Source organism: Sminthopsis crassicaudata, chromosome 1, assembly GCF_048593235.1.
Source record: "Sminthopsis crassicaudata isolate SCR6 chromosome 1, ASM4859323v1, whole genome shotgun sequence".
In the NCBI taxonomy this organism is placed as follows: Eukaryota; Metazoa; Chordata; class Mammalia; order Dasyuromorphia; family Dasyuridae; genus Sminthopsis; species Sminthopsis crassicaudata.
In genome coordinates this window covers 383,801,544-383,819,153 of record NC_133617.1, presented here as the reverse complement: position 1 = coordinate 383,819,153, position 17,610 = coordinate 383,801,544, and the positions used below count along the sequence as shown (strand labels likewise).

The window sequence follows — 17,610 nt, the reverse complement described above, 5'->3', positions numbered from 1 at the left end:
GAGACCATGTATGTAAATTGTTTTACAAATGTTAAAACAGTTTATAAATATCTGATAATATCATAAAGAAACAAAGGCTGGAATAAATATGTCATTTGGAAAAACAGTTTTAAAATCACAGATTCGAGAGCTAAAAAGAATCTTAGACATCATTTCAGTCTAATTTCTCCTTTTAACATTATATAAGTATTACTCATGCCTCTTGTTTTTACTTCGGTTATTGTTGCATATTCCAGTCCTTCTATTCCTTCACCAGAATGAAACCCTTGAAAGGAAATACAGCTTGATACAGTGACCTCATCTGACAATGTGATGCACATGCTGTCCCTGTATTTGTATACTAAGAGAGATGACCACTGTATGTTACAGATAAGAAAACTGAGGTACAGAAGTGATGGATCAAGCAAAAAGGATGACTCGTTTTTCCTTCTTCTTTCTTCTTTTCTTCCTTCCTTCCTTCTTTCATTCCTTTTCCCCTTCCTTTGCTCTTTTCTCCCTTTTTTACGCCCCCCTTCCCTTCCAATCATTGATATTATCACGAGGAATATGGTCCCAGACATCTCTGGCACTCTGGAAAGTGATGTTAAAATCTTTGTGGTAGCTCTACTAGCCTCTGTCTCCTATATCTGGTTATACTACTGAGAAGGTATGAGCTTCATTTCCCCAAATATAGTAGTAACTGAGTACTCAGAAGTGGGGTGGGACAGGAATTGCCCTAATTCCCTTCCCCTCTACCACCTAAGGACCCTGTGGGATCATTTGGTACCTTGGTAGTCCAGAAGCTATGGCTAGAGATAAGAGAGGGAGAGAGTAAGAGACAGCTGAGTATAATGGCAAATATCCTCCAGTTTTATTTCAGAAATCCTGAGGCATAAAAATGAAGATGAATACTATGTTGAGACCCAGGGAAAAATATTGATGTATACAAAGTTTAAAAAGTATTTAGTTTACTTTGACACATGTTCTCATCACCTCTGAGGAACAAGGTGCTCCTCTTAGGATTAGTTCATCTCTTTTAAACTCACCATCAAGCCTTGACTGATAGCATCTCCCTCAATCTCCTTTCCCTTTGATTGGAAGGCAGGAATATAAAGTACCAAACTCCTCCCAAAACCTTCCTTTAAAGAGGGCAGAAACTGGACTCTCTTCTCACTTCACTTTACATCTGCTTCCCTGTCTGGTTTCAACTCCATTGAATATGTCCTTATGTCAGGTAGATGTCCTGTTTCTGCATTTTTACTGCTTTCCTGCCTCCTTTTTTGCGTTGTTTCCCCCTCTAAATTGTAAGCTGCTTGAGGGCAGGGATTTGTTTTGATTTTTATTGATTATATCTCCAATGCTTAGAATAATGCCTGGCACATGGTCAGGTGGTTAATAAATGTTGATTGGATTGGATAAATGCCTTTTCATAACTTCTCCATGACTTCTTAATCAATGTGTCTTATTTATATTTTTCTCCAAATCTCATAGAGGATTTACCTAAGACACTAGAGGCTTTCCTCTGATCTTAATTACTTGTCAAACTTAAGATAAGGCATCGACTATTCTGAGGCCTTGGTTTTCTCCTCTACAATAAGAATTGGATAGATGAGATGACCTCTGGGGTCCTATCCAGCTCTATATCTGTGGCTCTTTATGTATCTTGCAAATACAAGAATGACTTCTAGACTGCTTATGTGTATATAGCTGCCTTGGAACTTAAAAAATAAAAATAAAAAAAATTTATAGGAGAAAAAAATGTACACTCATAAAAAGTGATATTTATAAAAGCTCTTTCCTCTTTTACTCTATTCCCAAACTCAGTTCTACCATGCTTAAAATCCATAAATACTCCTCACTTCCTTGTCCTGCTCCTGGCTTCCTAGTTGTGAATAGCTCACAGGACAAGTGGATTAGAGTATACACAAAGGATCACCTCTAATAATAATATTAAGTTGAAATTTATAAAGCATTTTAAGTTTGTTCACAACAGCTTTCTGAGGAAACATTAGGTGGACACAGTTTTTATAAATTAGGGAATAGGAACTTATGGACACCAAGTGATTTATCAATAGCTAGTAAGTGGCAAAGCCACTATTCAAACCTAGATCTTACAACTCTGAGTTCATGGTTTTTCACACTGAATCAGTAATTCCCAACTTCTTTGAGCATGCAGAACATTTTTTCCATTTATTTTTCTAAATTATTTTTATGTTTTTCAATTAACAAGTACTTCTTTTCTTCTTATGCCTCCCCAATTGAACAATATTAAAAAGAAAAAGAAACCCCTATGAAGATACTTTAACATCAAAATATCTAGCAAAGCTCTATGTGATCATATTTGTATGATTTGTATTTCTTGAGAAAAAAATATAATGGCATTGAATTCTGTAACACTTTTGAAATGAATTTATATTTTATTATTGTAATTTATGTTATATATTATTGCAATAGTATGTATATATATGTATGTATATTTTGGAAACACACACATATGTATATATATATATATATATGTATATATATATATATATATATATGACTTAATTTTTATTCAGGTTGTATTCTACTGGAGCTAAGTAAAAATCAACATGATAAAACTAGGTGTGCCTACAAATTCACAGACTACTCTTAATGACTCCTTGGAAAGTTAGTGATTAGGAGCCACCTGACATGATCATAATTCCTCCTATCTGAAATAATAGCTGGAAGTCTGAGACTACCCAGGTTTGTTCTTTTTGAGGAAAAGCTCTAAAAGCCAAGTTAGCTTAAGGCAGAGGCCTATAACCAGGTAATATGTGGTTTCATTTATCATAAGACAGACAAAAGCTACCACACTCTGTCTCCTAAGTTTAAAAATGTTGTGGGATAAAGAGAAGGAATATATTCTTTGATGCCTTCTAATGAACCCAATGTGGTGCCTGCTCCAACAACTGTTTCTAAGGATAGTTGTCATTAGGGGACAAGTTGGTGCTTAGGGGAGGGGATGATTTTGGCACAGAATCTTTGTTTTCTGAACACCTCTAAAGCAGGATTTAAAAAAATTTATATCATAGACCCCTAGCAATCTAGTAAAACCTATAGACCCCTCAGATATACAATACATGGGATGACTAAGGAATCTATATCAAAAGACAGTTTATATATACATATATAAATCCATGGATTCCAAGTTAAGAATCTCTGTTCTGGGATATCCTAGGATATTTTGTTTACTCTACGGTGGGGTCTAAGGAATTCTGGATTTAAATTTAAATGAATCCTGGTCTTAACTCAGAGTAGATTTGAGTAGAAGGAAGAGATCCCAGAAGTTGTCTAGTTCAACATATATGGACAAATGGTCATTCAGCCTCTCTTCTTAAGGATCTGTAATCAAGGTAAAGCCCCTCTCTTCCATGGCAGCCCATTTTATTTTGGGAGAATTTTATAAGCAAGATTTTTTTTTCAGACAGCAAGACTAAATTTGTACTTTTTTCAGCCTTCACAAATTGCTACTAATCCTCACTTCTGGGGGAAAGCAGAACAAGACTAATTCCTCACTCACATGATAGTCTCTTCAAATACATACATACATACATATATATACATACATATAAATATATATATATATATATATATATATATATATAGAGAGAGAGAGAGAGAGAGAGAGAGAGAGAGACAGAGAGAGAGACAGAGAGACAGAGAGAGACAGAGAGAGAGAGAGAGAGAGAGAGAGAGAGAGAGACAGAGAGAGAGAGAGACAGAGAGACAGAGAGAGAGAGAGACAGAGAGAGAGAGAGAGAGAGAGAGAGAGAGAGAGAGAGACAGAGAGAGAGACAGAGAGACAGAGAGACAGAGAGACAGAGAGACAGAGAGACAGAGACAGAGAGAGAGGAAGATATGACAGCCTCTTCAAATACATACTATAGATAGATAGATAGATAGATAGATAGATAGATAGATAGATAGATAGATATAGATATCTATATCTATCTATCTATCTATCTATATAGACAGAGAGAGAGAGAGAGAGAGAGAAAGAAAGAGAGAGAGAGGGGGGGGAGGGAGAGGAAAAGAGAGAGAAAAAGAGAGAGGAAAAAAGAGAGAGAGAGTTATTATACTCTTCTTGGATCTTTTCATCTTCAGGTTTATCATCCCCAATTCCTTCAACAAATCCTCATATAGTATTATTTAAGGCCCTTCATCATCCTGGCTACCTTCCTCTGGCTGCTCTCTAGTTTATCAACGTCTGTTTAAAATTGTGGCACCCAGAGCTGAACATAATACAGCAGATGTGATTTGGCCCAGGAAGACCAGAGAGAAACTATCACCTCCTAATTCTTGGAGGCTATAGTTCTGAAAATGGCGTTCAAGATAGCATTTTGACAAGATGAACTTTTTTGTTGGTTGAATCATACTGAGCAAGGCAGTTCATTAAAACCTTCAGATCTTTTTTTTCCAGACTGTCAATTATATAACTTGCCACATCAACTCTGAACTTGTAAAGGTGGCTTTATGAACCAAAGTGTAAGTTAACTTTAGATTTATTCACCCTATTGAGTTTTATCTGTTTAAATTCAACCCTATTCTAGCATGCTAGCTTTTTTGTATCCTTATTCCATCATATAGTGATTTATTTGTTCCTCCCAGCTTTTTGTCTTGGAGGAATCTGAAAATTAGTGAGCATGCCATATGCCTTCATCCAAATTATTGATAAGGATGTTTTAAATAGATCAAGCATAGATAACTGGGATTTTCCACTGTAGACCTACCACATTGACCTTGAACCATAAACTTACTTCTCTTTGAATCCAACTATTCAACTAGTTTTATCCATTTAATTTTATATTTGTCTAGTCTACATATCAGCAAAAGTCTTTGGCAATGTCCGATGGATCAGAATCAGAAAGATGTGGTTTCATCACTGGAAATGATATTAAAGAAGATACATTATCAGCTACTTTGTTATTGTACCCTAAGGACCATGGTATCTTCTGACTTAAAACCCAAACCTCCTAAATATGTTGTTTCCCTCACTAAAATTTAAATTCCTTGAAAGCAAGGAATATTTTGTGTTTTTTCTGCTTAGCAGAATTCTTTTCACACTAAGTGCTTAATAAATTATTTTTTATTCATTCATTCTAACTTCTCCATCTTTTCCACAAGATTAATATGAGATGCTTTGTCAAACGGCTTGCTAAAATCTAAGTAAATTATATCTTAAGCATTTCCCTGGGAAAAACAATAAAAAAGGAAATAAAAGTATTCTTCAGTCTTAAAGAAGTCATGCTGGTTTTTTATAATCATTTCCTTTTTATAATCATCACTTTTTCTTTAGTGACTTGCTCAAGAATTTTCCCAGGAATTGAAGTTAAACTCACTAGCCTTTATAATTTTGAAACTTCCCTCTTTGACAAGTGGTTCAACATCTGTCCTTCTCCTTTTCCCCATTTATCCCCTTTTAAACACTATTTATAGTGATGCAGTAATTACACCTGACAATTCTTTTATCCCCAAAGATACAGGTTCAGGAACTTAAATTCATGTGGGTTATTATTATTATTACATAATATATATTATATTTTATCTCTTTATTTATCTTGAGCACAACTATTGGCCATTTTTGTTCTTTCATTTCTAGTGTAAAAGTACTTGTCTTTTATTAAAAAAAATAAAACAAACAGAAGCAAATCTAGATATGAATAGCTCTACCTTCTCTGGTACCAGTTGTCCTTGTTTCATCTGTCTTAAGTGTCATCTCTTCTTTGATGCTCTTTCTTTCCCCCCCCCAACATAGCTAAAATCAAAACCATTTTATTGTCTTTAGTTTTCCTTTACATATTCAGCTCATTTAGAGCCATTACTTGACACCATTTTTATAGGACCATGCCATACTCTTATATTCATCCTCTGTTACTCTCACTTTTTTTATAAATATCTTTTTTTTTAATCTAAATTGGTGAGTTCTCTTGGCATTCTCATTAATCTTTTCCAATTAGCAAAAATTGCATCTCTGCAAGGAAATTGATCTCTTACACCAAGAGACCAAGAGATGGAAAACAATGATTAATGGAATGATTTTTATCATGATTTAGTGCAGTAAATAAAAAAAATAGCTTCTATTTAGAGTCTTTCAAGTTTCAGCTTAATTATCATCTTTTGCAAGAAACTTTTCTCAGTCCTTCTTAATCAGTGTTTTTCCTCTGAGACTACTTTCACTTTATCTTTTATATATCTTGTTTGTACATAGTTATGTGCTGAAATTTTATCTTGTTCTGGTCCCATCCATCCCACCAGGTAGTATGGTAAGTATATAAATAGCTGATGTAAGGTATCAAATAATAAATAGGAATTAAAAGTACAAAGGGGAACTTTGAAAAAACTGCCTTCTGTGTTAATTAAGGCCACATCCAGAGATTATCCACTAAATTAGAAGAAACCAGATAATAACTCCTTCATCCCCACTAATATTCCTTTGGTCTGTAAACTACAGATAAGGTTCAGATATAAGTAGTAAAAGCAGAGAAAAGTTATGCTAAGAAACCCCAACATGGCAATGAAAACTTTGAGATGATATCGATATGTTAATGAATAATCCTAAGGTAGCGTGGACAAGAGTTAGACTATCCTCCATCCCCAGAATCCTATTAGAATAGGACGCCCAACCCTGCCCCTTGAGTACTCCTTGAGCTGCTATGGGCCCATTTTGCCCATGTGCTTCCAACTCTGAACTACAATTGACTCTCTGTGTGCCTATCCCTCCCCAGTCTCTTCTCAGAGCTGTCTTGTCTCCTGCTCCCATCCCAATTCTGTGTCTGTACTTTCTGGACCTTCTTGGAGTGTAACTGAGGCATTACCCTACCTTGCTGCCAATGTGATTTTTCTAGGGAGAATCCAAACAATCCTGTGTGTACACCCTTTTGTGATCTCTTTCCTTTAAGCCCGAACCAAAAGTACCAGACTAGGAGTAATTGTTCATAGATACCCTTCTCATTGGGGGAACAAGGTGTTGTAAACTTACTGGGAGAAAGCAAGGACAATCACAGACAAGGGACCCTATCTTCCTCCTGGGCAGGGATCTCCTCTCCCGTCTTGCTTGGATTGTAAAGGAATAGCTATTTATATAATGTCTTCACCTAGTGGACTGTAAGTTTGCTTCTTGAAGGCCTACTTGAAGGTCTTTTGTCTTTCTTTGTATCCCTGGTACGTAATAAAATTTGGGGCACATAGCAGGAACTTATTAAATGTCTAGTCAACTGATTTCAAACTTCTTCCCTATTGAAATAATTTCCCTTTGTGTCTTTAGGATTTTATTCTTGACAATTTCCCAACTCCTCTGAGCTGAATTCCCCTGTAAAATTTAAGACATGGGATTTTATCTATCTTTCCTCTGTCCCTCAGAAATCTCCTTTCCCCAATTCTTAGCTTCATGTCAGAATATGTCCAATTTTCCTGTCATTTATCAGAAATTCTAGAATTGGTCATTGCTTCACAAAGTTCCCACTACCTCTACTACCACAATAACCATTTTCTTCCCTTTAGTGGGAATTAGGCCAAAAATATTATTTCCACTCATTTTTGAGGTAACCAGGGTTAGATGACTTGTCCAGAATCACACAGCTAGAACATATCTGAAGCCTTCTGAATCTAGGACTACTTATTGTTTTTTAGAGGAAACTTGAAAAGATAGAAGTTTTAAAGGAGGAAATTAGTTCCAAATTATAGTGAGAATCAGATCAATTTTCCTTTATAGTTCCTCCCCATTTTGAAGGATAAAATTATTATTAAGGTAGATAGAGAAATTATTGACTGCCAGGTTTTGGCAGTGGGAAAGTCAGAAGATATGTTGATAATTAAAATTACTTATCATTGTTAAATCTTCATTTGTGTGTGTGTAGTATAAAAGCAAACACACTGGATTTGGAGTTAACCTGGGTCTGTTACATAATAGCTTCAAAATCTTGTGAGCCAATTGACCTTAGTGGATTTCACTTTCCTCTTCTGTTGCTGAAGATGAGATGATCATTAAGGTCCCTTCCAGTTCAGAATTCCAGGAATTAATAAGCCCACACTTTCTGACTATAAATAAAGTCTTTGATGTTAAACTCTTAGACATTAGATCAATTTGAGAGTGAATTTCTATTTTAGCTATCATGGGACAGCTAGGAAGCAATGGAAGCCTCAGGAAGATCTTGAGTTAAAATCCAATTTCGGATACTTACTTAGCTAGATGACTGTGGGCAAATCATTTAATCTCTGCCTCAGTTTCCTCATTTGGTAGATGAGCAATATAACAGCATCTATCTCACAAAGTTGTTGTAAAAGGATCAACTGAGCATAGTGTCTGATACATTATAAGTACCATGTAGATGTTAGCTATTATTAACATTATTATTATTGATATTGCTTACTCTGAAGCATTTCTTTCTAGTAATGCTGGTGTATTGCATATTTCAAAACTCCCATCCAGTTTCCATCATTGTCAGACTTAAAAGCTTATTTTACTATAAGAAATATAGGAGATTTCATTTTCTATTTGTATTCCTAGCACTTAACACAATATTTAATAAATGCTTTTTCATGGCTTTTAAAGAGCTTGCTAAAGATTTCTCTTAAATTGACTTTAATAACTCCTAAGGTTTTTAAATAGCAAAACTGTTAAAAATAGAATTGAAATTGGGAATTACCACCCATTATCCCCTCTAAGCTCTCTTAACCTTTCAAAATACTGCTTAAAAATTATGAGGATATCAAAAAGGGAAAATAGCAAACAGAACTCTTCCACACCACTCATGCCAAACCATGGGGAACTAAACAGATAACTCTGATTTTCTTCTAAGTAACTGTAAGCCATGGTGAAGTATTTATATTGACTTAGTGGGTGATTCCATTCCCTTTAGGTGATAATCATCCCAGCATCTTAAGTGTGCTTAAGGGTTCTATAGGAAGAAGTGTACTATGGAATGCAATTACCCTCAGACTAAAAAGAAAGCACATAAATACATACTGTACATAGTGTGTACATGAGAGCCAAAGGATTAGGGAGATGGTTTATAATTGAGTGAGTGTGTGCTTCAGAGAGCAACTAGCAATGAAAATAAAAAGGAGAAAGAATGTGATGATCCAGGAATTTTATCACTTAGAATTTATATGGCACATTAAGATTTGTCAAGCCCTTTATAAACATCTCAATTTATCTTCAAAACCTATTATTATTCCCATTTCACATTCAAGGATATTGAGGCAATATTAGGTCACACATCTATTAAGTGCTAAGACCCGATTTTAAGCTCAGGTCTTCCTTATTTGGTTCTCATCTCTCTAATCACCATGCCACATACCTGCCCTAGTGAAGTGGACATCCCAGGAAAAAGGGGTAAGGAAGTAAAAGGTTTTGTATCCATTATACATGGGGATATAACGCTGCCCTCTTCTGGATAGGATTTAATATAGGATAGGATAGGATTTAAATACAATTTGCATGTATGTTATATGATGTACACAATAGTCAACAAGTATTTATTTAGTATTTAACATATTAGACAAGTCTCATATAGCTACCTAGAGTAAAATCACAAAAATTATTATTCTGCTTATTCTTCAATACACATTGGCACCGGCTGTGCAATTTACTATCTTGAATTATCAGGGACACCGATTTCCTGATGATTTTTATTGTTATTATTATTAATTATATAATAATATATATATATATAATTATTAATATTGACAATTACAAAAACAGATTAAATCCATGGAGTACTTTATGGTTTGGGGGTGCCTTTATATATCAATCAATAAACATTTATAAAATGCCAGTTGTGTGCCAGGAACAAATATAAGGGTACAGAATACATATATCTAACGCCTTTGATCTAGTTGTCCTAATTACATTTTCTGATGAACAAATGGTTCCCGTAAATGGATTACCCAAATGGCCATTTATGAGTAGGGCCCTGTTTCTCAACATTAGAAGTACTTTCTAGAAGCAACTAGGTGGTATTGTATGGTTACAGTGCTAGACCTGGAGTTAGGAAAAATCTGAGTTCAAATCCTGTCTCAGACACTCAGGTATGAGATTTGAACCAAGTCACTTACCTGTGTCTGTCTGTTTCTTCCTCTGTGAAATGGGGATAATAATAGCAATTCACCTCCCAAAATTATTGTGAGGATAAAATGGGATACTATTGTAAAGCGCTTTGTAAACATTAAAACACTGAATAAAAGAGTTATTGTTGTTATTTCCACCAGACTTCAAGAAGAGTAATGGTTTCTCTTTCTTTTCTTTTTTTTCCTGTAGCTTTCTTCCATTTTCTAGTACTCCCCTTTCCCTTAATGTACATAAAGTACTTCTGTGAGCCAGAATTACTCCCCTCCTCCTCATATTAAAATTCCCATTTCAATCATTCTTTTCCTAGAAGTATAATTAGCTAGGAACTAGAGGACAGTTGGCATAAAAGGAGCCAGGTTCCAAAGGCAGGCTATCTAGGTTGACTATCTGACTCTACTTGGACTAGTCATTTAGTATTTTTAAGCCTTAGTTTTCTCTTAAAATGAGAAAGCTTCTTGCTTATTCCCTAAATTAAAAAAAATAAAATAAAATGAGGAAGTTAAACTGAATGAGTTATAAGAATCTATTATTTGAATACTTCACGGATCCTCCTTTAAGTGTGTTTATTAATTTAACTTCCTTTTTAATTGATGGAATGTATTGGAGATCTTCAGAGGATATCAACCTTACCTGACGTCTCTTGACTGCTTATGTACTTCTCTTCCTCTGACAACTTGGCACCAGGCACTTAGTATTCCGTTTCTGAATGGCTGTAGATCCCTGAAATGTGTCAAACAAACAGGGGTTAGTAATATAAAATTAAATGATATGTAAGTGAAAGGTCACTAAGTATCAAATCTTATAACAATGCAAGGCATTCATAGAATATCATGAGTATGAATAGTTAACACAAGTCTTCCTTCTAATACTTCATAATAATTTGAACAAAGCTCTTCAGATCTGCAAGGTAGGGCCCTATAGAAAAATACAACATGAGATCAATAATTAACAATGACAATGCTACATCAGTCAGCCTTTTTTGGGAAGGGCACTGAACATGGAACCAGGAATTATGATAATTAATGATGGTGATGATAATAATAGCTAGCACTTATATAGCATTTTAAAGTTTGCAAAGTGCTTTACAAATATCTTATTTGATCTTTGCAACAATCTTGGAAGAGAAGTGTTCTTATTTTCCTTATTTTACAAAGGAGGAAACTGAGGTCAAGAGAAGTTAAGTGACTGATTTAGGGTCACACAGCTATTGAATGTTTGAATATGGATTTGAACTCAAATCTTCCTGACTGGGTTTAGAATTCAAATTTTGCCTTACTTACTATTTATGTGACTGATTTAACTTCTCTAAGCCTCATTTTCCTCATCTATAAAATGAAGTGGCAAGACTTAATGGTCCCAAAATTCCAGCTGTAAATTTATGATCTTGTGTGCCAAGCACTATGCCAGGATCTAGGATGCAGAGACAAAAAGTGAACAGCCCCTTTTCTCAGGAAGGTTGCATTCTATTGACAAACAAAAACCCTTACTTATATTACATCATTTAAGGCTCAGAATAGCAACAAGAAAGATATCATAAAAATATTATTATGATTATATTATAAGTGATTAAGAGTAAGTTCAGAGAAATTAAATGATTTACCTTAGTTTATACAGCTGAGAAATTCAGGAGCTGGGACCCACGCCAGGTATTCTTACTTCAGCATTTGGAATTTTCATACCATATCACTTCTCCCTTCTAATGACAATTATATAGGGTCAAGGGAGAAAAAAACTAAGGTATCCTAAGTGATGTTTGCTCATGTTTGAACAACTGAATATAGCACCAGAGTCAATTAATTTTTTTTTTTTGCTCTATAGACTTTAAGCATAAGAAAGCTTAAAGTTCTGTTAGGGATGGCACTCAGCCAGAATCACTCAAGAATCATGGTTGAATGTGATGCCATCTAGGGCAGGGAGTAGAGGGAAGGAGGGGATAATTTGGAACAGAAGGTTTTGCAAGGTTCAATGTTGAAAAATTACCCATGCATATGTTTTGTAAATAAAAAGCTTAAAAAAAGAACCATGGTTGATAGCACTGGCCAGTCCACTGGCTAAGAACATTGTACTTAGAAAACTCATTTTTCTATGATTAGGGGCATTGTAATCAGAGAGATTTACTGGCAAAAGTCACAATATTTAAGATGACATTAAATATAGTTGTTGTTCAGATTGTTTCAGTTATATGGGGCAGAATATGATAGTTTTTTTAGTTTAAGTCACAATTTCTTGCCTGGAAACAAATGCTAGAATGGTACTTTCTCAATTCCCAGTACTCCAAAAATGTCATAACATTTCTCCCTGGTAGGAGGGAAATTGTGAAAAATGAGACATTTTTTTCATCTAAGTAAACAGCCAACTTTCTCCATTTGGGTTAGTGTTGTGGAAAGTTTTTTGAGACTCTACTGAGAGTCTATCCATCATGTGGTAAATGATGTTTTTTTTTTTTTTTTCCTCTTTTCACCTCAGCTGCACCAAGAATGATGCTGCGGTTTATCAGATCTCTGCTCAAAACTGTTTTGGAATGATTTGCTGTTCAGCTTTTGTTGAAGTTGAGTGTTTTTCAGAGAACCCACAACTCAACCCTAACCTGGGAAAAGATGCTGCTAAGGATTGTAAGGATAAGACTGAGATTTACAAGAAGGACAACTCACATCAAGTTGATGATAAAGAACAAGTTTTCCAGGAGAAAGGGACTGCCACTGAGGACACTTCTATTCTGTCTGGTTCTTCTTTCCCTCAATTCAGAGACTTGTGCTTATCACAATTATACTCCAACAATGATAATGAGACACAGAGTCCTGAAAAAGACACAGGTGTCAAAAGCACTATTCAAACTCCAAAGAATTATTCTAATCATAATTACACAGAGGAAACTACATTTGATTTGCTTTCCCCTAAAGACAGGGATGAGACAAACAGACTGGAAAAATGTTGCAGTGAGCTAGTACATTCCAAACCATCACGGTTAGTTGATGACTGCATGGCCAGTTATGGTCATAATGATGAAATCTTACCATCTAGTCATCGAGACCCTAAAATACAAAAATATATTAGCTTTAGCATGGCGTTATCTGAGGAAACCACATCCATATATCCAGTGTACAGCTCTACAACCAAGCAGAATGTTTCCCCAGAGATTTCCAGTGAAGACTCTGACACAGATTTTGAACTCTGCCCAGAGATAAACCTAACCTGCACTGAGGAGTTTTCAGATGATGACCTTGAGTATTTGGAATGTTCCGATGTTATGACAGATTACTCTAATGCGATCTGGCAAGAAGACCTCAGAGGGAATGACCCTGTCTTTTTATTAGAAAGAGATGACGAAGAGACAAAATTCAGAGAGGGTTGTCTGGGTGGGTGTGAGCATTTCCACAGTGAAATGGCTCATCACTGTCAGGTGTCAGATAACATTGTGCCTATGGATACCACCACTGGCTTCTGTGATCATCACTCAAAACTACAAGAAATAGCTGGAAGGAGCAATCTACCCATTTCCAATCAATCTGCCTTGCAACCAGGAATGACTCTTACTTTGGGACACCCTCAAGATGAAACATCCCCAATGAAAGACCAAGAGCGATATAAGCTCCCTGCCGCTTCTCCAGCCAATGACAGTGATCAACCAGGAATGAAAGGAGAAAATGCAGATAGTCACCAGGCAGGAGAGTACCTTGCCATTGACAGTCTGATGAACATGGAGAAGACGCCTAGAGAGATGATGCCCCAGACTCATGAACTAGAAAAGCCAGTGACAAAGCAGCCTATGGAGAACCCAGCAGAGAAAAGTGTGGAGGGAGACCTGCCGCAGAAGAAGGGCTCACAGAAATTAGTCAGGGTGAGAAGACCAGGGAGCAAAGGGAAACCCAGGAAGCTGAACACCAACCTGAAAGAAAATGCAACAGATGGCACGCTTAACCTCCCAGGTCCTGGAGAAATCAGGGATCTTGAATTTAGCCAAGGCGATACAAGAGAGAGTTTTCACGAAGAGGCAGAAGTTATTCATCTTAATTCCCAATTCCATGGAGGAGAATATACCATTTCGACCCAAGCACAGCAAGAAACAGAAACCCTTCCAGCGCCAACAGAATCACTTCCCACAAAAGGAGAGACAGAATGGAAGAAGAAAGGGAAGGGTACTAAAGGCCTACTAGAGAAAGATCAGGTGGTAAACCAACCTGCCCATCCTCAGGTAAGACTCCTTTCCAAAAAATAACAGAACAGAAAGCATCCTTCCATGTCCTTATCCCCCCACTTCATGTTTCCATGAGCTCCACCATAATGTAAATCACAAGTAAGCCCTCAGATACCATTAAGGCAAGAGTGAGTGACAGCTGCTGCTGCTAGGAAGGAAATCTGGTTTTGAAAAAGGCCCAGATAAACCTTAAGCCATCCTAATTATAGAAAAAGACGGCCAGTAGTAAGAGCGACTAATGGGATTCTGGACAGCTGAATAGAGAAACATGATCTTTCATACTCTGCATGTGTTTTACCAGGCAATCTCTCTATTCAGAAAGTTTCTCAAGCAAATGTTTTGAGTATAGCCTTTGAAAATTTTCTCTCTATTTAGTCATGTTTGGTGGGAGCAGTTTCTGAAAGGTGGGACCTGACAAGTTCATATTCCCTATGGGAATGGGTAATTTCTAGATATTTTGATTTATGTAATTCATTTTGTCATGCTAGACTGCTAGTTCTGCTACTGCCTTTTACTTTTAACTACATGTATTTTATCTGTGTCTCTATGAAAGTACTTTGTAAATTATGGTATGCTATATATCAGTAGTATTAGGTATCAGGGAAGAAGATAAAGAGTTAAGCAATTGACTATAAATTCCACTAATTGCTTATTTGGAGGAAGCATTTTAAAAAGAAAGAATTAAAAGCAAAGAAGTAACTCAAACATAAAGAAGTTTGCTTCTTGAGAAATACTTTTGTCCAATTTAAAAAAAAAAAGTTTTGAATTGGCTTTTGAGGATATATAATAAAAGTTTAAAAGTCTTGAATTTATGCAATATCTTAGAAAATTGTCCTTGATTCTTAGTAATGATTTATGTGACATAAAATTATTAAGAGTCTATGAGTTATTGATTTTGGATTTATAGAAGAAATTGGGTTTTGTTATTTTGTTTGTTTTTGCCAAAAACAAGCAAACAAACAACTTATTTGTCACTTACCTGCCTCTTCTGCCAGGAAAGATGAAACTCTAACTTCAAAGGTTTTCAAAGGTACACTTTCAAAGGTATTTAGGAATTTTTTAACTCTCTCAGGGAAAACTTTAAATATTAGACTATTTAAAATGCAGTATAGTGATTCCTACAGACCTGACCACACAACCTCCTCAGTGGATTATTCTATTTAGCTATCTAAACCAGGCAACTTAGCCACATAACATTTCCATTTCACTGTCTGCTGTATAGATGTAATCTCACTAATAACAAGTCTATGACTGCTGTCATTTATTATTCACACATAAATAATTTGCAACAAATTTGTTCCCATATATAGCTTACATTACTGGGTTGCTCAAATAGTTATACAAAATAGATTGTTGTTTTAAGGTTTTTTTTGAATTTTATACATCATTTCCTTTCCTGACCATAAAGTTGCTCCTCTCATACCTTATTTATCATTTTCATGTGTCTATACATTCTTAGTGCATATCATTAAGCAGAATATCCCTTTTACTAAAAGCCTGTAGAATCTGATATCTGCTCAGATGATAGAATATGAGAAAAAATAGGAATTAAAAAATTAAGTTTCCCTTATAAAGGGGGTGTCAGGGACATACCCACCACCATTAGAGGCTTGATTTTATCTGTCTAGATGCACTAAATTGAGAAGCTGAGGGAAAAGAGCCCCTATCCATCATTAGTCCCCAAACCCATTGACGATTGGCTACCATGTCACTTTTTTTTTCATTGAGAGTTAACTAAATCAAAATACTTTCATTCCTGAAGCCAAATTTCTATCTGTTATGTCCATTCTAAGATTTATACTCAAGTACTTATACTTTCTCATTTATAGCAGCACAGTCACAAACATCTTCATCAAAAAAGCAACTTGAACTTTGGGATAAAATAAATAAATTAGGCAGGGACCTAGGTTGGAAAATAAGCTAAGAAACAGTTTACATGGAGTCAGTTCTCACTTTGCTGTGATCATCAACAAAGCTAATTCTCACTATGGGAACAACTATTAACTTCAAAGGAAACTGTGTCTTAAAGACAGTTCTGTACAACTTAGGTGCTAAGAAGGCTCCTTCTTCCTATAATATCTATTGTTCTTTGGATAGAAAAAGTTTGTTAGGGGAATGGAAGAAGAAGGAATTGGCATATTTGACAAGGCAGAGTCTTCTTCTCATACAAATTTGTGTTCCTAACAGGAAGCTGTGTTTTCAGAATCATGTCAAAAATGTATTACCAGAATTGGGAAAATCTATTGGTTTTACCGTAAGCCTTTATCCTAAGACTCTGAAGTTTAAGAGTTAATTTTTGGAGTTTGTAGCTTTTGCTTCTAAATCTTCTATCCACTGTAAATGGACCTTAGGATTAAGATGAAAATCCTGGGTTTCAGGGTAGTTGAGATAAAGGTGTCTCTCCTCTTTCATCTCTTCCCATTAGCTGATGGGCACATGCTATGATTCATTTACCTCTAACTGTCTTTTGGTAGGATTGGTGACCTGCAAACTAACTCCTTTTCTAGTTTTTTGATTTTCATCATAACCATTTTTCTGGTCTGTCTCTCAAGGAACTTTATTTTAGTGGAGTTATACAACATATATGCTGATAAGGAAATTCAAAGTACACAAATACAAAGATCAATAGTCTGGATAGGAAGGGAAGAGCATTTACAAATGGGAGAAGTAATAAAGGTCCTAAGTAGGAGGCAGCTCCTGAACTGAGCCTAGAAAGGATCGGGGGAGTGATAGAGAAAAGGAGAGCATTCCAGGGAGGGGGCACAATCTATTAAGTCATAGAGTCAGGAAATAGAATATTATGTACAGCTCTGGGGGAAAAACAAAACAAAACAAAATTTCTACCATTTTAGTTCTTTTATAACCCCTTCTCAGAATGTTTTTAGATGCACAAAATAAACTATACAAGATAATAAAGGATATCAATTATATTGAAATATAGTTATCAACATATTTTTAATAAATAAGTTCATACACCCTAGTTTTAAAACTCCTTCCTTTCCTTTGTAAACTCATGTCTTCAGATTTTATACTTGCTTTCCTGTTTGACAATGTAAAAACTAAATAAAACACAACACAACAAAACTGTTTTAGTCTTATTGGAAATAGTACTTATCCAAGTTCACCCTCATTAATCTAGTCCTCCCAACCTAGTCTCAGAAGTTTAGCCATTGAGAGTAGAGAGGGTACCTCAGGCCAATCTGAACCTACTCCAAAGGTCACACCAACAAAACCTTTACTCTGGTTTAAACCTCAATGTGCTGGTCCAATTCTGAGGTTAGGAATGACATTCTACTCATCTAAAGTTTCTTCTGGTGCCTCGCTGGAGTCATATAAGCTTCGC

The 17,610-nt window shown here is 35.6% G+C and overlaps 1 protein-coding gene and 1 long non-coding RNA gene across 5 annotated transcripts in view; one reads left to right on the top strand and one right to left on the bottom strand.

Moving 5' to 3' along the window:
- The window catches only part of ALPK2 (alpha kinase 2), a 152,290-nt gene that overhangs the window by 26,071 nt on the left and 108,609 nt on the right, over nt 1-17,610 (top strand). The window contains exon 3 of the mRNA XM_074279450.1: nt 12,539-14,264. Coding sequence (XP_074135551.1) covers nt 12,539-14,264 — 1,726 coding nt within the window. The remainder of the gene's footprint in view (nt 1-12,538; nt 14,265-17,610) is intronic.
- The window catches only part of LOC141549684 (uncharacterized), a 65,397-nt gene that overhangs the window by 22,543 nt on the left and 25,244 nt on the right, over nt 1-17,610 (bottom strand). The window contains exons 1-4 of one of the 4 annotated variants that reach the window (XR_012484420.1): nt 13,959-14,048; nt 12,724-12,870; nt 11,673-11,768; nt 10,703-10,792 (exon numbers count right to left, since the gene is read on the bottom strand). This is a non-coding gene — a long non-coding RNA (uncharacterized LOC141549684). Of the gene's footprint in view, nt 1-10,702; nt 10,793-11,672; nt 11,769-12,723; nt 12,871-13,958; nt 14,049-14,250; nt 14,336-17,610 lie in introns of those variants that run through there. The other 3 variants (XR_012484422.1, XR_012484419.1, XR_012484421.1) reach the window with 3 other exon arrangements.